This window comes from Fundulus heteroclitus, chromosome 11 (assembly GCF_011125445.2).
Source record: "Fundulus heteroclitus isolate FHET01 chromosome 11, MU-UCD_Fhet_4.1, whole genome shotgun sequence".
In the NCBI taxonomy this organism is placed as follows: Eukaryota; Metazoa; Chordata; class Actinopteri; order Cyprinodontiformes; family Fundulidae; genus Fundulus; species Fundulus heteroclitus.
In genome coordinates, this window is record NC_046371.1 from 37,851,060 (window position 1) to 37,873,932 (window position 22,873).

Here is a 22,873-nt window from a genome sequence, read left to right on the forward strand (position 1 = left end):
ACATCTACCATGGACAGTATTTATGCATTTAATTTGTCTGCTACTTTTTGCCAGCCCTCTCTCCTGGCTTTAGCAGATTTTTAGGTGTTTTAATCAATGACTTAAATTCGGCATAACCTTCCATTAAAAGCTCGTGTTCTGCTTGGGAGAAAAACTGTGGGCGTTCTTTGCTGAACAGCCAATCACAGCGCTGCTGATCAATGTTTCTACTATCGACACATTTCCCCTTTTAAACAAACGCATGAACGCGCAGTTATCTCAGATAACTCAATCCAGCCATACTAATCATAAACTACAGATGTGTTGGAAGAACCCAGTTAGCCGGATTATGATTAGCCGGATTAAATCATCTTGGATGTCTCATTTGATCTCGGATTTTTTAAGCAACGTACGAAGAACGGACCCCTGGATCGTACCTATAAGTTTGAAAGGAGAAAAGCTTGAGTCATTGTTGATGGAGAGGACCGGTCGTTTATAGGGAATGTTATTTCCATCCCAGATGAGAAATGAGAATGATTTAGGTTGATTTTACAGTAAATATCTTACTTATAGCTCCTTTAGTCTTTGTTGGTATGAGGCTTGCCTGCATGATTGATTAATATTTCACAAGATTTGCCCAGTCGTACCTTTCAACTCTTCTCCAGATGGATTTCTTGTCTGCAGCCCTTATCAGGTGATCCCTGACCGCGGTTCCAGCTGGAGAAAAAGGCAGCATGATGCTGCTGCTACTGCATGTCCCTGTTGTGCCAAACATAGCTTTTTAAATCATGGCCCAGAAGTTCAAGATGGGTTTAATCAGGCCATACTGTGCTCTCCCACATGAATATTGCTCAGTATTATCTGTATTTGTTGTCCTAACTGTATCCTATTTTATCTTCCATAAGATCTCCCACCATGTGGCCTGGTATCAGAAAGACTTCCATCCAAATAACATTTTGCCTCATTAACTAAAAAGGTTCTGGGAGATTGTAGGCAGGCGTGGAAGTGAGGGAACCTTGTTCCTTTGCCCAGAAAAGCGGATAATTCATGAGCGTGTTGTAGCATGTAGAATATAAGCACTACTGGCCAGACAGTCCAACATTGCTGTTATCAAACTCTTAGAAACCTTCCTGACCAGTTTCTGTTTGAACTGGAATCACTTTTCTAAGGTCACCTCCCAAACTGTCTCCACTAGTTGATTATTATTTTCACTGCACCAGTATTTATGAATGATCTTTGTACCCCTCTGCTGTTTGCTATCTGATTGATACATTTATTAGAGAACTTTCCAAATTCAGATTCAGCTGAAGGATGTAAAATAAATCTGCTGGGAGGACAGCTGACTTATGGTTCAGAGCACCAGGCAACCAGGGAACAATGTCTTTCTTATTTTCCCACTGTTCTTCCAACAGATTTCTTTGTTTTCCAGTTGAACTCCACAGCATGCATGTTGCATGATAGATGCAGCAAAAATGTAGCTATTCTTTGAAGTCGGACAAATCAGCCATTTTACCAGGAATGTGTGAACTTATGAGCTGCGTCGCATTTTTAGGGGGTTTATTGTGACGTGATGGTGCAGAAGATCCCACTGTAACTGTAACAACATGTATGACTGCAGTGACAGTACACACACATGTTCAGAGTTCACATAAATGTTGGTACGGCCATGATCCAAATGAATCCTCTAATCCTATGCTTGATTGAACCCATGTGCTTCCAAATGGATCCTAACAGCAGAGTGAGAGAGGAAAGCAGCAGGGTGCTACCAGCAGCTTAGCTTTTAACCTACATGGCTTTATTTGCTCAGTAGGTCTTTTGGATTACTTACGTATTTCAGTATTAAAATGGAATTTTATTTAAAGAAATCCAGGCAAACGGAAGAAATTTCATAGAGAACAAAAGATAATCCCATTTCTGCTCTAATTTTAAAGAGCAGTGAGGCTATGAGCCGTTATTATTCAGAGAGGTGGACAGATGACTGACCGTCTGAATGTTCTCCATCTCCTTCCCATCCACTATTAGCCACAGGTGCTGGGACTTCAGGAAATAATCAAAGTGCTGCTTTTCGCCGCTTTTCTGCAGCTATTTTAAGCATCATCATTCTTTAAATTCTTTTATTGATGTTGGATAAATAAGTTGGAGTCGAGGGCGAATCAGGCTAACTTCCAATTAGATCTAAGCTCAGATGAATGATAGCCTGACTGCAACACATCAGCTCCTGGAAATAAGCACGTCTTCAATCATCCTCAGGGAGGGAAGACAACATGCTGGTGGGGTGGGGGTCTAAAGGAAAGGAAGAAACAGGCTAGCTGCAGCGTAGGAGACTTTATCTGAGTGTACATGTGTGAAGCAGCATCTGGAATCAGTGTGGGACTGAGACAACTGCCTGTCACCTGTAAGCCCCATAGGGTTGCTGAGTGTGTGTGTGTGTGTGTGTGTGTGTGTGTGTGTGTGTGTGTGTGTGTGTGTGTGTGTGTGTGTGTGTGTGTGTGTGTGTGTGTGTGTGTTTGTGATGATATGTCAGACATGCATGTGGGGGGTGGGGCAGCAGAGTCTGGCTGTGATCTCTTTGTCATCACTCTGAGATAGGTGTGAGCTATAGCTAACAACACGGTGAGGTTACGGTGGAGCAGCCTGCCACGCTCTGACCCCCCCCCCCCCCCCCCCACCCCGCTCAGGCTGTGCAGGGCTGCTGAGCCCAAACTGTCTCAGTGAGATCACAACAAGCTGCCGTTAACCAAACCACAGCCTGATGTTTGGTTCTGGCCTCAGTTCTTCCTAATTTCTACTTCATTCTGCGTAGAAAATTGTGACATTTTAAGATGTGTGGTATGGCTCAGATTAGGGAAGATTAGACTCCAAATGCTGTAGATTTTAGGATTAATAAAAATGTAACCAGTTAACAAGTTACAGTAAATACTCTGCAGACAGGACCATCTGTTCAGCCTTCATGCTTAGTCTGCTCTGGGTTTACAGACAGGGCAGGACCATCTCATAAAAACTCTCTGTGATTTCAGATTTTTATGGGAAGGGTGTCTTCTTATTGAATTTTTTTAAAAACAAAAAAAATATTTTGTCTTCCATGGATTATTAAAACGACGTTGAACAGAATTTCTGTTCTAAACAAGTCCTAACTACTTTCTGTATAAGTAGGATTCTATGGACATCTTAATTAACGAACAACACAGATCCCAGGTCAATAATATAATAATGGAAACATATAGAGCTACAATTACATGAATACGATGTGATAGCAACAATATGAGTTCAGATAGTCTCACCATTAATAACATGTTTTAGCAGCATGCACCTCTGGGAAAATAACAGGGAATGACACCTAAAGGTGTCACACTGTTTCACATCGAGTCATTGCTGTAACCAACAGCATAACTGGGAATCAGACTGTGTGTGTGTGTGTGTGTGTGTGTGTGTGTGTGTGTGTGTGTGTGTGTGTGTGTGTGTGTGTGTGTGTGTGTGTGTGTGTGTGTGTGTGTGTGTTACAGTGTCACGTCTAAGGGCTGAGGATGGACTGTTAGAGACTTAAAGCTGTGTGTCTGTTCCCAATGAACCGCATGGGATTAATAGTTACAGTATGATGGGATTCTATGTCTGACAATCTGTCCAGCAGGAGTGTGTGTGTGGCTGCACTTCTTATCAGACAGTCTCACTGAGCAGTCTGAACACAATGGCAAGCCAAGTAGGTCCTAAATAATAATAATAAAATAAAAACAGACCCATGTTATAGCCAGGAAAAGATTTTTAAACAGTGTTTTTGTCCTAGAAGGTAACTACTCATTCTTAGCTCCTGCTACTTCAACGGAGATCTGCTTATCTTCATTTTCAAGACCAAAGAAAAGGTCTTGAAAATTAAGGTGAAAAGGTGAAAACCAAAAGGGTCTGACTCTTCCAGCAATAAGGAAGATTTCCCTTCACAGCTTCCTTATTCCACACATTGATCATTGTACCACATGTTGCACAATGCATCCTGCATTGTGCAACATGTCACGTTGATCTGGAGAGGCTCAAGCAGAACCAGCAGCACACTGAGGCTGTTTAGCTCAGCGAGGACAACATTTGATCCACCTGTCCACAGTAATGTGACGACTGACTAAACATCCTGCTGGCTTTCACTGAAACCACAAATTAGCTGTCCACTTTAGCATTTCTGCAGGACTTTGTGCTGAAAACATCCTTAAGTCTTGCTGTGCTTGGAGAGCAAGGCATCCCTTCCAACATGTGGACTTTGACGTGTTTGCAGAACTAGCAGGGAACTCCTCCAACATCAGGACCTCACACTGAAGCCATGCTGAACTAATCAGCATCTAAAAAAGGTCAAGTCCACTGTGTCTTGTCCCTAGGCTCCAGTCTCACCAGGCATTTAAACTTAGTCTGGGAACTTTAATGACCGCTTTATTATAGCAGCACACTGCCAACTATTTACAGAATTATTCTCATTTTAGAGGAATATTTGCTGCTTATCTGACTAAAACACAGACTCTCAAAGCAACCAAGAGAGTCACACTCAAACCAGATTTGCCTCCTTTAAACTGACAGTTCTTGTCAGGAATGTTATGGAAATCCGACATGCAGCCATGTCTATTTTTGCCTCCCTCATGGCATGTCGGCGCTCCACGTGTTCTACAGTGCTGCCACTGGTGCCTTTATGAAAAACTCCCCCTGCTCAGTCAACAGTCCTGTTTTTCCTTTCTCATGTGGACATGTGTGACGTGTCATGAAGCCAGTGATTCAGGTGCCGTTATTTCTCCTGGAGCTTCAGACTCACAGGTGTAACGGAGCTGAAGAGTTGTTTGCTGTCGCTGATAAGAGCCGTTAAGGAGGAGTCACTGGTGCAGCTCTGACACTTAAATAACTCCACATGTGACACGCAGACATCGTTGTCTGATTCTTGTCATGTATATTTCAGGACTCTGTTACGATCTTTCAGTCCCATGTGTGGATGCTAATGTTCCTCGCTGCCCTAAATCTGAGGCTCAGTGTCGTGCCGAGTGCACCCATTATTGCTAATTATTTATTGCAGCCTCAGGCGACACGCTGGCTCGCCTCCCCCAGTCAAACATTGCTATTCTGCAGACAGGGTTATGTGCTGCACCGCATGCAGCACCTTGGTTCCACAGTCTATAGGTTTTTGAAAAAGTTTTCTCTTTAAGAAGAGTGGAATGCTCTAAAAAGGTATTTTTGGGTGGTTTTTGTTTTGCTGAAATGGCCTTCAGAGCACAGTGCTTTAATGTTGGCCTGTTTGTTCTTCCTACAGCGTACATGGAAATGTGCATGCGTCTGTGAAGGGGCCTGGAGATGGATTACATAAGGAATGAGTGTTACACTGCATTTCTTGAATATTTCCGGCCTTGCATCAGGCTGAAGGAGAGGGAGCGAAGGCCAACACGTCCACATCACTTTCTCATGTTCACAGAAAACACATGTTGACCTTTAGGGTTAAAGATGGAGCTGCCTTTTTGACCCCAGACATGACCCTCACCCGTTTAGTGGAGACCCCCCGCTGAGCTGGGATTTATGCCCCTGACGACACGCGGAGCCCCTACTGCTGAGCCGGGGGGCCGGCATGGACGCAGCCTCCAGGCTGGCTTATAAAACCTGTATCCTGGATTTGCCTGTTCAGTGTGAGGATGAGTAATTAAGAAGAAGCAGCTCAATTAAAGAGAGAGACAATGCCAACACATTTCAGTGTTTGCCCATTTCCTGACCGTTTGGAATCCAATGTCAAATTCCCTGTTTGTTCCCACAAACCTGGTGAATTAAGTTCATCCTGATTCTTCTTACTTTTATGGTCAAACCTGTTCTATCAATCTTAATAGCTCAAATTGAATAGCCCCTCCCCTCTGGAATGTGCGGATGGGCAATCAAAGACCAGCACTTATATGTCAGTGACGTCTTCTGCTGCTGTTTTTGGTTTTCTCCTCTCTGAACATCAGTCATTTGGCCAAGATATTTGATAAAAAGTGTGTTCAAGTTTAATTAATCTAGAACATTTGAGATGTGACTCAGTTTTGTGAATGAAGCATCCAAACCCCATGGATGGAGCGTATTGGTTCTCCCCCCTGACTGTGACTGCACATTCTGCTGTGTGCTCTCCTCCTTCCTGTCGCCCTGTCTGTCTGTCTGTCTGTCTGTCTGTCTGTCTGTCTGTCTGTGAGCGTCTATGCTAATCGAGAGTGAGAATGAAAGAGAAGCAGGAGATCAGGTGGGAAGATGAGAAATCAATTAGGACTGTTGGAGGGCATCATTACGCATTCACACCCCTCTGCAGAGGAAGGCCTGTCACTTTGCTACAGAATCAATACAAATCAAAGAGGTTTGTGTGTGTGTGTGTGTGTGTGTGTGTGTGTGTGTGTGTGTGTGTGTGTGTGTGTGTGTGTGTGTGTGTTTTACATGCAGGAGCAGAAAGCCTGCCATTTGTGTGCAGCCCCTTTCTCCTCCTGCTCCACACCAGTTCAAAGACATCTGATTAGCCTGATCACAGAGGTGACCCACAAACCTGGATTCATGTCTGAGCTGCTCTTTTTTTACTTTTCACAGCAACACAGGGTAGATCACGGCTTGTAGTTAAAGCAGTAAATATGCATGGCTGCATGTTGGGTCGTTACTTTGAGCCAAATCAACCAAGGACCTTTATCTGTTCTTCCCTGTTAGGAGAAATTATTCAATTTGAGTCATTTCAGTTTATTTATATAGCGTCCTTTCATCTGAAGGCTCCTCACAATGCAGAGCAGCCATACAGACCTGTTGAATCAACGGAGTCATATTCACTTCATTTATAGCAACACTTGTTTAAAAGGTTTGTTTCTAAGGGAACCCAGCTGATTGCATCAAGTCTTTGGCCTTGCAGAAGTCCCTCCTGAGCAGAAGCAGAACGTTCGCTTACATTGAAGAGAGAAGCAGTTGCACTGTAACATAGATGTGTTGCTTATCTTCCATTCAAATGTAATACCCTCAGCACAAGAGTTGGTGTAATTATGGCTGGTGAAGTTGGTATTGATTGTAAAGGTGAACCATGTTTTTGCTAAGTTTAAAACCTAAATCCTTGGAAAAGTAATTCCCCAGAGATTTATAGAACCTTCTGGTTTTAGTGAAGGACTTGAAGTAGCAGAATCAGTGTTACATCACACGTCCGTGTGTCTACTCATGATGTGATCATGTCAAAATCCATTACAGAGGAGCTGGTACATGCAGAACAGCAGCATGGTGCTAACGGCACAAATGGATCAGTGACGTTACAGGCAGTTACCAGACCATCTGACGGTCAGGCTTGGTGGAAAAAAGCAGAATGCATTACCAGCTCCACGGGTAAGGACACATGAAGCTTCCAAGATACCATGGTGCCTGGTATAGAGAGGCAGGTGAAGAGGTGTAGGTAATTAACTTTACACGTCTCTCTCTGCCAGAGGACAGGTATGGCAGATCATCATGATCAGGAGGTGCAGCGGGAGAGTGAGGGAGCAGACAGCCAGAATCAGAACAGAATGAAGTCAGGCTGGCAAACAGTTTCATTCCAGCAGGACAGCAGAGAAGAAGCAATGGAGTTCACCTTTGAGCTTTTCATTGTTTAGTTGCATTTAGCTTGATTGCAGCATCCAGTTTTGTTCCAGTTGTTGACGCTGCCAGGTGAGCTCTGATGGCTTGTTTTGTGTGAGACAAAGCGACGAGGCGGAACACGGTGCATCAGGTTTACTCACTGTCAGTGGTGTGTACTCCTGTGTCTAGCTGAACGTGTGTGACTGAAAGCGGTCAGTCATTGTCATCGCTGTTAGCCTGTTAGCACCCAGGACACCATGGCAGATTTGCAGTTTTAAGGATGCCCTTTTCTCTTCTCTTCCTTTCCTGCAGTGCCTCCTCAGATCGTCGTCCGGCCACGCGACCAAATCACAGCTCCGGGTCGGACCGTAACCTTCCTCTGCGGTACCAAGGGAAACCCTCCACCTGCAGTCTTCTGGCAAAAAGAAGGCAGCCAGGTGAGATGCATCACATTAAACACTAAAAGAGCTTGTGTTGTGAATGAATCTGCCCTCTGAGGCATTTGGCAGCAGCTGCCTGGAGAACTGAGTCTGAGCAGTAAGGTAGTGCTGCTGGTTAATGGAGCTCATACTGCTGATTGTGGACAAGGACCACTTTACAGCAAAGTAGCTTCTATTTTAAATGGATTTCATGGTAATTGTCTATCCTGGGCAGTTTGACCTGTAAATGCTCAGAGCCAGTCAGCCAGAAGTCATGCATCAGGTATTCAGAGACAGAAATGAAACAGTTATGAATAGAGATGGTCTGAATCCTGAAGCAGGTCACATTAAAAGCTGCATTCAAAGCCATTCATTCCACCAATGTTGCTTTACCTCAGACATTTATACCTCAGACATTTATACCTCAGACATTTATACCTCAGACATTTATACCTCAGACATTTATACCTCAGACAGAAGTCTTTTTCAGGATATGACAACTGATCTCTTGTTTCTTTTCAAATTGTGTTAATCATTCAGCTAAAAATGCAACAGTGTTTTCGTGGTTCTGAAGGTTTGGGTGTGGCTCAAAAATCAACTAAATCATTAAGTCATGTTTTTAACAAGGAGGAAATTGATTTTTTTCCACATTAGGGTTTGGACATTTTTTCCTTGATAAAATCATTATTTTAAAAGCTGTCTTTTTCTTCCACTGAAGTCATTTCTGTCTGATATTAGAACTTGTTGATGATCTGAGACATTCATCCATCCATTCATTGTTGGTAAGCACGTATCCGTGCAGGGAGGCAGGGGAGCGGTACCTGTCTCCAGTGGTCATTGGGTAAAGCCTGGATAGGTCACCAGTCCATCAGAGCTGAAAGATTCAATAAATGGCTAAACCAATAAATCAGTGAGGGGGCAATTTCTTCTTTTCAATGCACTGTATGCAGTTAAAGTTCTTTTAACCCAGAGCGCATACCCATACCAGGTCACATAGTTTGGTTCTTCTCTGCCACCGTTCCTGTAGAGCCTCTCTAACTCACATACAGGAAACATGCTTCTCATCATCCACCTGGTGCTTTAGTCACCAGAGCGTGAGTCTGCACAGGCCTTCATGTCTTCAGAAGCGTACGTGTGTGTTTGAATGGGAAGAGTGTGATAAGCATTACAGCCTGTTGGAACGCACAGAAAGACGACGAGAGCGAGAGAGCGTGGGTGCCCAGAGCGCAGCTCCCAGGTATAGATTATAGGGGAGTGCGAAGGAGACTGGAGGAGGCCTGAAAAATGTGTGTGGGAGAGAAGGTGTGGAGGAGAGAGATAAAGAGGAGAAAGCACAAGGAGGAGAGAACAAGGAGGAGAGAGAGTGTGTGGGAAGCATGTTGGGAATGAGAGCAGATTGCACTGTGACGGAGTTTGGAGAGGCTTCAGAGTTTGGAATAGCATTTAGACGTCATGTTGAAGTGACCTACAGGGACTCAGAGTACACACACTTCTTCACATCCAGGCCTTTCTGACCAAGATGAATAATGTCCTGATGTTTTCATGCTTTAATGGGAGTTACACTGAGCACCAACACGTCTGTTATAAAATATAAACGCTGCAATAACATTTAAGCTAAAACTGTACTTTGTTAGAGCATATTTAATTTAATAAACATCAAGTAAATTTGAGTTCAGTACCAGGATCTTATTGAAGTCTGCATGCTTTAGTTTAAGCCATGGTTTGGTCCTTCCAGTGAAACATCCAGACTGGCTAAAATCTCCTTTAACCTTTCTGCTTGTGTGTGCATGGAACCAAACTGCAACCTTTGCCCACTTTTCACAGCAACACTGTTTAACAGCAGTTATATTTCATTATTTAAGATCAATGTGCTTCTGGTGTTTGCGCTTGGTTTACAGCCTTTTATATTTTTGCACGTGGGGGAGGGACTAGATCACCTTCTCTAAGAGTTAAAGGAAATCAGTCACAAAGCTCTGAAGCATGTAGACACAAAACAGGAGAGAACACAGGCTGCAGTGTTGCCAGTACGATTAAACTCAATAAGGACTGAGAGACATTTAAATTCAGCATGAGGTAAACCAGCAGATCCTTTTTTTAATCAGACGTCCATGCTGGTGGAAGACCAAACAATGAACTCCCAAACTGTCATGGTATATTCCTATTTGTATCTTAGGTTTTTTAACCAAAAGCATCTTATAAATACACAAAAAAATATGCAGCAATAATGTATCAGTTGTTAGCCTAGGTAAATGTAACTGATGGTGGTAAAATAGAACTTGATGTGATCAGTAAGAGTACAAAGATAGAGCAGCACTGGGACACTATAAAGCTGATATTAGCTGGTAAATCAGCCAGTGTTGCCAGATCTTGTGAGAGAGAGAACTCTACCAGCCGTATGAACCCCAGCGAGCGACCCGCCATAATTAAATGTATTTAGTGTGGTGAGTATGCACACCTGGGAGGTGTGGCGGTGCTGAGATTAACACTTCAGCATTAATAGCTCTTGTTGCGCGACACGATAACCTGGAAAAGGGCTTCAGCGAGGAAAAACCAGTCAGGCACAAATAAGCGGCTTCACATAAAACAACTACATGTCGTTTCTCATAAGCGGACATAGCAACAAGGAAATCAGCCTGTAAACCTGGCTAGCTAGCTTGCAGTCTCTTGCTCACAAAACATGTTGCTATAAGGCCCTCATCATGGCAACCATAGAAAACGCTATGAGCTTAATAAGTGTTGCTCCTTTGCTCTCCACACTGAGGGCTTCCTGTCTTGTAAACAGAAAAAAGTGTTGGGGTGATCGAGGGTCAACCACACCAGATGAGGGAATGGTGTTCTGCTCATTCTGTGCATGCTAGAATAAATAAATAAATAAATAAATAACTCTGTCTGTTAGGTATTGTCTGGTGAATATCAGCCCAGTTAGCTGATATCAGGACAATAGTTGAAAGGAAAGATTCAAGCACTGGCGTTCTTTTAACAGCAAATTCTACACATATAGAATAAATGAGTGACAACTTCTCTTCAAGTTCAAGAAATTATTAACAGAAATAAAATGAACTTCCAGAGAACATCACTATAGAATGTTGTTTATCTGAATTAACACTATATTTCAATCAAATAATCCTCTGTACGAGGCTAGTGAAACTTAACTAAAACTACTAAGCAACATGAAGATAAAAAGAAGCTAAGGAACTATTTACACACAAAGAAAGAAAAGACAAAATAAATGGTTGATCACCATCAGAATAATTCAGTGAATCCTGGTTCACTGCAGATCTGAGTCAAAGAACCAAAGTTCATCTTAAAGAATGTAGAATGAGGTTAAATTAGTTTAACTAATTCAGAACATTTGGTATGTGTTTTAGCTCATTCACAATGCAAATCCTGAGTTAAACAAAACATTATTTGCTAAAATAATATTTTAAAGAATGATTTGCTCAGTAAAATCAGTAACCTTAGGACGTATGATTTTATTAATGCCATTATTCCTCTGGAAAGCTAGGGGTCACTGTAGTGATCAGTCGCTAAATGTGTTAATCCTAAAGTTATACAAAAAAACGATTAAATTGACATTAATGTTCCATATGAATGTGCTAATAATGCTCATAGCACTATTGAACGATGGCTGAGCGAAACAAATCAAACCTTATCGTTAAAACGAACTGTAGTTACGCTGTATGTTATCCGGTAAGCTAATAACATTATGCTAGCTGACATTCGGTGCTGATTTTAAAAGGCCTTATTTTGGTCGTAATGAGCGGACCAGAAAACACAAACATCATTATTCCATCAATGTATAAAACCCTTATGGAAATAAAGTTTGTTCTAACCGTAAAAACTTGAATTACATCAACATGGCATGGTTTCGAAGAAGCTAACGGGAGCTATGCCTGTTAGCTCAGTCAAGCTTTGAAAACACATTTTAATAATAATCAAACTTTTTTGATCTCACAATGAAGAAATTCACTTCTGCATCTTAACCATTCCCCTTGGAAAGCAGTGGGCTGCCACTGTGCAGCGCCTGGGGAGCAATCAGGGGGTCTTGCTCAGGGACCCAGAGTGCAGGCAGTGGGGATCCAACCAGGTACTTACAACCTTCTCAGAGCACAAGCACACTGCCCTAACCACTAGGCCAACACTTCTCCCTAAAATGGTTTAGATAAACCATTTAACTTTCCCTGTTCAACTCTACCAAACCTGTCTGTGCCTCCGAGTCAGTTCTGTTCACTTTGGGCATCCAGTTGAAGCAGAGAGGATGAAGGTTGGTTGGGTAAAGGCTGTTCGTCTGACCAGCGATGTGCGGTTAGCCAAAACAAGGCTGTTAGGAGGAAGCTCCGGGTCCTAGGCCGTAGGAAGCTCAGCACTGCAGGGCTGCAGCATGAGTGCGTCCGGGCTGTGGAAACGCGGATCTCTGCTTGACTTCCCTGGCGTAGTTGTTCCTGTGGGGCCTGTGCCGGTTTTTCCTCTTAGCTTGACCTGGCCACAGAAGAGGAGACCCCTCCGCGCCGTCTAGAGTCAGCTTTCCTGCAACAGCTGAGGAAAATCACAAGGCTGGTGTCAGCGTAGATGGATTCTTTACTCCGGCGTCTGGTCACACAGAAGATAGACTTCAGACTTAGCTTCAGTCCAGCCTGCGGTTCTCTGATCTCCAGTCAGAACCTCCGCCCTGCAGAGGAAGATGAGTTTGTTCTCCCCTATGCTGCTCCAACGTAGCAGCAGGAAAAGAGAGCAGCTCGTCTTTATACAGTGAGTCCTCCTGCAGTGAGGGGCAGTCCCTTGGTGTCTGTAAAAGTCTCAGATTTATTTGCTCAGTCTGAATTTTCCTCATGGCTTGATTGCACAACAACATTTTGATGGGTAGGTTTGTTGTAGCAGCTTTGTCCTGTCCAGAAACAATTTCTCCTACAGGAAACAAAGAAAGTGATCTTGAATTGTGAATGTGACTATAAAGCTTATTTTTCTCCTCTAGATCCTGCTGTTCCCCATCCAAGAGCCTTCTCAGTCAAGTCGTTTCTCTGTGTCTCTGAGCGGTGAGCTCACCATCACTGATGTGCAAGTTGAAGACTCTGGCTACTACATCTGCCAGGCCATCAGTGTGGCTGGCAGCATCCTGACTAAAGCCCTGCTGGAGGTGGAGAGTGGTGAGTGTAAACAAAGAGTAGCCTGTCTAAAACTAAGCAGGGATTGGAAGGGAAGTACACAATAACAAAATTAAAATAGCAGTTTTACAGTTTGCTACAATTTCATCAGGAGGAAATCAGAGCTTCCATCTTCTGACTTGAGGCCTTTCTGCTCATATACTTGCTCTTTCTTTCTGCACTTTCACAGCAGTCTACTTGTTCTAAATCAGACGTTTATATACATAAAGAAATTTCAGTTAGATTCCTGTGAACTGTACAAAAACCCTGAAAAACGTTCTCATATCCATCACCACTGAAAGTATCCTTCTTCTCAAATCTCTTCTCTAATCTGATGTAATCAAAGGGGACAACTGCTGATAGTTTTATGCAAATAACCCGGCTGCAACATATGCTTGGTTCCCTGCATCCCTCCCAATCAACTGGGATTTTGTTCAGCTCCATCTGCAGTAACCGCTCTGTTGACTTTTCACATTTTCAGTTTAACTCCTGTTAGCCGATGATAGCAGATCTCACATAAGCACAGAATGCTAATGATGGTATGGTCCATATCTTTGAACAAATATGAAGTACAATGGGAAGTAGTGAGAAAGAGTCTTAACTCGTCAAGCAGAATTCATACAAAGGCAAAGCCAAAGGGTATACCAGCAGTCTGTAGGAAATATATGTATCCATACTATAGATAGTCCCTGTGTCTTATTCCTGCAGTAATAGTTACCTCTTCAAAAAGTGGTGCAGAAAAAGATTGAATATTGAGCTTCTGACCAGCTAGTCACCTGTCAGCGCAGATCAAGCTTTAAGTCTGTGTCTGATTCTGGTCACCAGAGGATGTTTTATAAGATAAGAAAGGTTTAACATGTTTGCAGTGTGTACATGCAAAACCTAGAATATGTTGATAATCAGATTGGGGGCCATGAGGCCAAACAGCTATCTACTGCTCTTATTTAGACAAATACTTTTTAAATGGACAATGTTTTATCCAATAAAAAAACTAGATATAAACTGCAACTTTTAACTGGTTTTACGGTTTCCTGTCCCCTCAGCACCCTCAGACAGGGTCCCTCCCATTATCCGCCAGGGGCCAGGCAATCATACCCTAGCCCCTGGTTCCACTGCTCAGCTGCACTGCCACGTCATGGGCAACCCCATCCCTAGCATTCAATGGGAGAAGGATGGGCAGAGGATTCTGGGAAACGACGGTCGAATAACCCTGATCGAAAATGGCACCTTTCAAATTACCCGCCTCCAGGTGAGTCGTCAGGAATCCCACCTGTCTTACCCCGTTACACCACTCATCGCACCAAAAACCTCACACAGGCTACATCATACATAATGCTGTTCACACGACATGGATGTGTGGTGAAACTGGAGTTACTGTTCCACTAAAAGAAAGACAGCAGTGTGGTGAGTATGTAAAAGTAAAGCACAGGTGGAGAATGAAGGGGTGTGATCATCATGATAATGAGCGAGCGAGGCCATTAACGGCCGTTAACACCATCTGACTCTATGCTAATTAAATCTATTCTGCCCAGAGATCCTCCTGGGTGCAGCGTAGCACCTGGGGTCACTGCAGCCTTGACGAGCTTGGAAGAGGCTCGTGCATTAATTGATTGTGGGTTCTCAATGAGTAACGATCTCTGAGACTTGTAATTAAATCCTCAATGCATCAGTGCAAGTGAGGAGTGAATGAGTGAGAGAGCTGGAGAGAGATGGAGCTAGACGAGCAGGAGCCTGACTCCTAGGAGAGGACTGGAGCAGAAACAGCAGGAGTTTAAAGCCTGGAGGACGCTTTCTCTTCACTGCACTCAACGTGTAGGAAGAAGATGTAGCGGCCTGAGCCGTGGTCTCTGAAGTGCTCAGTCTGAAATGATTAATGTGATGCTGAAGTTTGTTTTTAAATTGGTTTCAGTCTGATCAGGATGATGCAAGCCAGATGGTATTAGTTTGATAATGTCTGGTGCTCAGCCTGCGTCAGACACTGATCCTGTGTAGGTCAGCTGGATTTCTCATTAATCATGTTGACCTGAAGGGCACACACCCCACAAACAAAAGGCAAATATGTCAAGAGAGGAAGGATGGAGCAAAGTTTGTCCAGAACCAAATATTGGCTTTGGAAAGCAGTGAGTGAGCCTGTTCAGGACGGGGAATTTGGAACTATTTTGAACACATGGACAGCTTTTATTTGTGCACAAACTTCATATGTCATGCTGGCCCTGCACCTACATGGTTGCAGCCCACCTATTGATCTCTTGCTGCTTTTTCTCTGTGTGCTTGAAACAAGATCCTGGGATACCTTAAAAGGGCCTAGTCATGTATTCTGACCCCCACAGGAAACCATAAAAATGAAATTAAAATGAAATAACAGTATGTTCTTTTTGAGCCTGAAAATAATCTTGCTGCACGGACGGTCAGCGGACATAAACACTGTTACACCATCTGCCGGATGTACCGCAGACCAATCAGAGCGCCCCATGGCCACAATTGACTCAGCTACTGTAAGAGCCCAGGGTTAGGGTTACCTTAACTCTTTCTTTTCACATGTCTGCTGGACATTTGGGACTTGCTCATCAGAACCACAGCTGTTTTAAAGCAGCGATGCAGCATTCAGGTCACAGAGCTAGTTAGACGTCAGCTCTGAGCTAAGAGACCAAGAAAAGAAATAGGAGAAGGTAGAGCCCTGCATGGGCTGCATTTCTGCTCAGCCCTCAACAAAATATGTTTAGTGATCAAAACATAATACTTCTTCATTAATACTAAAATCAAATCAAAAGTCTGATGGCCAAACATTACCTCTGTATAAGGGATTACATTGTTAAATGCACAAATCTGAGCACACATGACTTTTTTTTATACACCACTGATATTTGTGCTATAGCTGGAAGTCAATCTAAATGTACATTAGTTGAACCAAACTTGCCTGTGACAATAATGTAATAGGAGCAGCAGAAGTATAAGCCCAAAGACAACAATGTAATAAAGCGAACATTTAACCCTAAAATGCTGGCTATAAATAAGTTGATTAGATCCGGGCCCCTGCAGCGGGACAGATGGTGTGTTTGTACCCTGGCAAAGAGGAGATGCCATTACCCCGGGACTTTAGCCAGACACACACTGCTGCTGGTGTGTGTGCGTGTGTGTGTGTGTGTGTGTGTGTGTGTGTGTGTGTGTGTGTGTGTGTGTGTGTGTGTGTGTGTGTGTGTGTGTTGCTGTTAAATGGTTAAAGCTGGCATGGCATGGGGTACATGATGGGGCAGGTAAGGCAGAGTGTGGTAGCCAATCAGAGGCACTGCATGGGGACGAGTGAACAGCTTAACACGGGCAGTGATTGGGTTATTGCAGGTAATTGTGTTCACACGTTGTATTTAGATCCCACTACATGTATGTCACTGACTGTAATGCAGTTTCTCTCTTTGGCCTTATACCATTATCAGAGGTAGTTAGCAGGTCAGCAGTAAGGATTAAACTGTTAAAAGCAGCTAATGTGTGGACCAACTAAAACACCTGACCATTTTAACATGCTCAGGTTTCATGTCTGGAGCACCTGTGTTCCCCCCCCCCCCCCCTCCCTCTCTCTCTTCCTGTTGCTTCCTACCATTTCCCTACAATCTGTCTCATTCAGCTCCAGGGGCTGCCAGCCTTAATTCATAGTCAGGTGTCCTGGCAGCTTATGCCACAGCCCTCTACTGATCGAACACTGCCATATGGGGATCTGCTTTTCTCCCATTTCAGACCAATCATCATCTGCTGGCTCACAGGTCAACTTAAGATCAGCTCAGGGCAGGGGGATGATGAGGAGCAGGCAGTGCCGTGCAGAGGGGGTGGGCGTGGGGGTAAGCTGCCCCCCGTTCTGCATGACGGTCTGACAAGCCACTTAGACCTGGCTAATTCCTCTGTCACTGTTATTGATGAGCTGGCCCACAGATCCAGTAGGAGAGGGTGCTGTGATCATGGACTCATTAGTCATGCTGGGCTGTGCTGGACACATATTCTGCATAATGGAGAAGGCTTTCAATGGCAGGAAAATGGCCTGTTTACAGAACGAGGAAGTGAAAGGTGATTTTCTGTTTGTAAAATGATGAACAAACAGAACAGCAACAGCTAATAGCAAAACCAAGAAGCCCTCATTATGATCCACACAGAGAACTTTGGACACCATGGAAGCGTCTGAAGGGCCAACGACCCTCCACCTAATAATCATACAAGACGCTTACATCCACTGGACTGAGCTGCTGTGTCATGATAGGAGATCTCAGCATCAAGACAAAAACATGGTTTAACTCAGATGTCCTACTAAAGGAAGTAAGAAATGTTGTCTTTAATAAAATAACAGCAACTTCCCATTCTAGTGTAGCAAAAACCATCCACCTATGGGCGATAAGAAGTGACAACTGTAGTGCAGGCTTCTGCCTCTGCAATGGTTTGCTATGTTGCTTTACAAATCATATTTCCTGGTTCAAAGGCCGTTGCCCTCTGATAGACTGGCACCCTGTCCATGGTGTAGGAAGGTAGGAAGGTAGGAAGGTAGGAAGGTAGGAAGCAATAACCAGACCTGGTGTACCTCCAACCGCTGGGAAATGCTTCAACCCCAACAACTCTGAGAAGGACTGCAGGGAATAAATGAACTTGCTAAAACAACATCAGTGCCTTAGTTAATTCTTTTGCCAAACCTTTTCTTGCTTCATATACACTGATCTTCATTCACATCTGATTGTTTCATTTGGTAAATTTGGTAAATTTGGTTTGCTGTCAGACCCTTCTCTATCTTGCCATGCATGTTAGTCTATAAAAAGCATGTGTTGCATGGGTCTACATATCAGGAAATACAGACTGTGCGTTGGCACATAGTCCCCACATTTAAAAATGTGCCCCCATTTTCTACCGTGTGTCTGTATTTGGTCATGCCAGATTCTGGTTCTGCTGTAAGATTCAAGACGAAGATTCAAGAACACTTTATTGTCCCCATGTGTTACCAATGAAATTAGCTTTGAGGCAGACCCAGCTTAGGATGTACAGAAAAAGGGGAAAAGTAACATGACACTCATAGTCAGCAGACTTAGTATTTACAGTTTTTTTTCCGCATTAGAGCATGAAAAAGTAATGGGAGGCTGTGATATCAGTCCTAAGGGTTTAAAGCTGAGTTTTCCTCTCCACCGTCGCTACAGAAACTGTCAATAACACAATGTTAGTGACTGTTCACTGTGGCTCATGTAGGAGGAGTGAATGCTGCAAGTCAGCCTGCTGGGTTTGCTCAGAGAAAACCTGAATAATAAACTAAACCTGGCTGTATTGTTTGATAGCTGGAATGAGATGGAGTGGATGTACTTGACGTGGAATCTGTAAGATTCGATTTAGTTGACTTTTTTTTTGTAAAGTGCCTTGAGACATGTGTTGTATATTGGTACTATATAAACAAACTGTATAGAACTAAATTGGGTTGGAGGAGGTGTAATTCTCCTGCCCCCCCTTTTTCTATGGATTAACCTGCAATCTGGATGAAAGCTCAAAGCGCTATGAGGACCCCCAAGTTTTCACATCATTTTTAGCTAAATTAGAAAGTAAGTCAAGCTGTCCGTTGGGACTGCTGCAATCATTTAGCGTGGCAAGGTGGGTGAATCTTCATCAGCGCGGCGTCATTGCTTCACGATATTTGGAGCACCTGTACAAATTCCATAGCACTACTGCATATGTGCAGCATATCTGGTGTTTTGTGACATTCATGCATTTAGAATCATTTCCCAAAAATATGTAGCTAGTCATTATATCTGCTACAATATCACATGCATAGGAATTTTATGCAATAGGTCCTCACTTTGGTGATAAAATATAAAGAAATCTGTCCACACACACACACACACACACACACACACACACACACACACACACACACACACACACACACCTTTTAATTCCATCTCTTGGTTCCCTGTCCAGAATGCTAAGTGGCTGTTGAGCAGAAAAAGAAGCAGCCTCAGATATGTGAAGCCCTCTCCCTGGTCATTAGTATTCACTCCTTTGATCCTTCCTGCAGCTCTCCACCTCTGGTGTGAAGGAATCAGACGGGAAACATAAAAGCCACAAGCTTGCCTTCAAATAGGACCGCCGAGAATATTTCAATTAGAGCAACTACAATTGACAAAATCTCCAAAGTTGAACCAATTAATTGAAACAGCTTGTTTGTTTAGGCATGCCTAATGGGAATTATTCAAATGCAGTGAGGAGTGATTGAATTTTAAGAGAAGCATTAGTATTTCTCACTTTCAAATCTTGCCTTTAATTTGCAAATGGATGTTTTTAAGTATTTTTGTATGTAATTTACCCACTGAGACACAGTGGCCAGAATCGTTGTAATGTCCGTTACATTTCTTTAGACATTATTCCGTCCAAACCACACATTTAATATATTGTATGGTAATTTTAGGTGACCAACCAGCACAATGCAGTTCTGCAGCAGCTGCAGGTCTGCCAGTGTGTGTCTACCCGCCTGCAAAATAGAATAGTCAGACTGAACGAAGAGCATGTGTGAAAATAAATGTTTAAGTGCCGTTACAAATTCAGGTTTGAACTTTGACTAGGACTTCATTGTGCTTGGATATAAACTCTTCACTGGAGCTCTGACAGCATGTCTTTTGAAGCTTTATTCTCCTTTCCTCCATCAGGTCTGTCCAGCTTCTTTGACCCTAATGAAAGCGTCCTCACAGCATGAAGCCGCCAACACTATGTATCACCATCACTATGCTGCTGGTGACGATTCGCAGTCATCCTGGTCATGGCTTTCTCAATTCAAAATGTTAATTGACATTTTAAATTGAGAAAGCTTTCTGGATGGGAAGTGAAACATCTTCAAACTTCAGAATAAAGTCCAGTTGTTTGGTTTTTTAACTTTGTTGGCATGTCTATGTTGTGCTCAGGATGAGGAGCGGAGTAATTTTTTCCTCCACACAGCATTTTATCAGTAGGCCAACGTCATCTGACCAGACCACCTGCTGGTTCCCCTACATGGCATGTGGCAAACTGGACTGCTTATGGTTTCTTTTAATAATGGTTTTCTTCCTCCTACTCTTCCAAAAAGAGCAACATTGTTGAGTTGTCGTGTCTAAAGATTGTCCCACCTGAACTCTGCTTTTGAATCTTTTGAATGCGACCTGTTGCATTTAAGTTAGGGGTAAAAGTGGCAGATGAGAACTTAGTTTTACACTTTTCAGATTTAGAAAAAGTTGAGAGGTTTTCCTGCCACCTCACTATTATGCACTGCTTTGTGTTTGTCTGTCAGGATAAACCCTGATGAAGGACCTTAAGGTTTGTGGTTGTATTGTAGCAGAAAGTGAAAAGGTTCTGGCTGTAGGAAGACTTACATCTTTCCTGGGGGGTTTGAAGCCCAACCTTTAGAAGACTCTGTTTCCTCTTTCTGTTCCGGTCGTTCCATCGGTCCTAATTCTGCCTCCTTTGTCATCACTACATGCTTCTGTGCTGATTTCACCTTTGAAACAGGTGATGGAAGCGTTGTGTCTGACACCTGCATAACTAAGCTCATTCTAGCAAACACAAATGGAAGAGAACCAGGATAATGACTGAGGAAGTCCCATTCCAGGTGCATTTATTAAATGTGTTGGGATTAATGGGAGCCATGGGGCTTTGGGAAACATTATAAAAACGGCTTCTTTAGTCAGCTGTGAAAGGAATGTGGAGGTGAGGTTATTATCAGCTCTCTGTTGTGTTGGCTTTTCATCCCAGCCAACTTCCCGCTGCTCAGTATTCTGAGCACAAACATTCTGGTTTGAGAGATATGACATTTAGTCCCAATCACTTGTAATGGATGCATTAACACACCATCACACTCTCACACACACGCGCTCTACACTAATGATGGACAATTTTGTGGTTGCCAGGAAACGGATGCTGGAGTTTACACCTGCCTGGCTTCCAGCTCCAGTGGAGAGACGAGTTGGAGTGGAGTGCTCACAGTCAAAGGTAAAATGTCTCTGTGTGATTTAATTACACGCGCATGGCAGCTCCCTGCAGCCAGCATGCAGACACACACACGTTCAATCCTAAATGCACAAAAGTTGCACTGTTGATCAAAATGCACCTAAAAGTGAGTAGTTTTTTTTTATATGCATTTTGAATTTAGTTTTAATGCAGACATAATCATGTTTCTCATCATTTTCTTCTGATTCAGTAATATGACTCTATATTAGATTTCTAACTCACTGGACATATTTTTTCTGCTATTTTATGAACAATTAAAAGTTCTTTTAAAAAGATCAAGTATTTATTGTTCTGTAAGAGTTGCTCATCAAACAAATGCTAAAACATGCTAAAGAACAATTCTGAGGAGTTTATGTTGAAATTCTTGCCACGCTCTCTCTCTGGGTGGGTTGTGACATCAGGACGGCAGTGAACATAAGATCAGACAGGGCTTTATTCATCTGACAGTGCAGACATTTACTTTAGAAGACGCAGCCCAGGTGAGTGGCTACATCCACGCAGGCTAGCCTCTACCCTGTCTCCCAGCTTTGTTGAATTTACTGACACCATTATAGGACACTCACTCTCCTGTCTTTGAAGATCAGTGTTAAACATTTACCTTTTTATGATGTTTTCTGACACACTGGACATCCATTGCACATCACTGCCACTCAGAGGCTCAGCATCTCGGTGAAGCAAACTAGATCTGCTAGGAAAACTGCCATGAATGGCAGCAGGTCATTGTTGCCCTCCCTTCAGTCTACTTCTAGCTTCTGCTGCAGCCTCAAAGGTGCAGGAAGATCTTTTGAGAAAACTCTTCCAGAAAATGAGCGGTGACAGTATTGCCAGTGTTATCGTCTTCACCGTGCCCCGTCTACGGTGAAACACCCTCGGTGGACCCAGCTCTTTTTACCCAGTCAGGCGACCCCCACTTACTTATTACCTTGAATGTAGGACGCATAAAACAGACAGGTATACTTTTAGTTATATTTTATCTACGTAAAGACAGAGAAACAGTTACAGTCACACCAGCGCTGATGGGATCTTGATCGGCAGGAAGCCCCGATTGCTCATCATAACATTATAAAGGAGTTTAGGTTAACACCCATAAAAGGCCGTACACATCCAACCTGCGTCATCAGTAGATGAACTGTGTCACCTCCGGGGTGGTATCTTTTTTTTTTTTTTTCCCCAGTGTCCTGTCTAGCAATGTGGCAATAGGAATTGATGTCTCAATGCCAGATGGAGCTCAATAGATCCGGGGTGGTATCTGATAGACATGTGCCAATCTTTTTGGGTCGCTGCCATCTAAATGTGCCATGCAGCTCTGGGATAAACAGCTCGTTCCACTTGACCTCGCTGATATCCTAACACCAGTGGTCACTTTTTTCCTACTGGCTTTCTTGCGTTGCATGTAATTGTAACTTAGTTTCAGGAAACGCTGTTTGTAACTTATATTCTCACACTGCACTGCTCTTTGAGAATTAGACCCTTGTACCCTGATCAGAATTTAGAGACAAATTTCCCCTCCTCACACACATAATCCTTTATTTAAATAATAGCAGACAAACTAAGTCAGTGCAGAGAAACTTGACTGACAGCTTAATCTGAGAACCAGTCGTCTTTCACGTTGACTATGTGCATTAGACGCTTCAGATGCAAACTCTGAACTGCATTTTCTAGATCCTAAAACTAAAAAGTCCTTTCATCACTAAGCTCCTTTTCAACCAAATGAAACATAAAAGCACTCCCTTTATTTAACATCGGATTCCATCATAGACTAATCACTCTAAATAGAGGACTGGATTGTTTTAATAG

General features: G+C 43.1%; 1 protein-coding gene across 6 annotated transcripts in view; it reads left to right on the forward strand.

Annotated features, from left to right (window-relative positions):
• robo3 (roundabout, axon guidance receptor, homolog 3 (Drosophila)) overlaps positions 1 to 22,873 on the forward strand; it is a 272,135-nt gene that overhangs the window by 231,354 nt on the left and 17,908 nt on the right. For all 6 annotated transcript variants that reach the window (XM_021319309.2, XM_036143483.1, XM_036143480.1 and 3 more), the window contains 4 exons: positions 7,843 to 7,967; positions 12,922 to 13,093; positions 14,134 to 14,339; positions 20,977 to 21,058. In XM_021319309.2, coding sequence (XP_021174984.2) covers positions 7,843 to 7,967; positions 12,922 to 13,093; positions 14,134 to 14,339; positions 20,977 to 21,058 — 585 coding nt within the window. The remainder of the gene's footprint in view (positions 1 to 7,842; positions 7,968 to 12,921; positions 13,094 to 14,133; positions 14,340 to 20,976; positions 21,059 to 22,873) is intronic.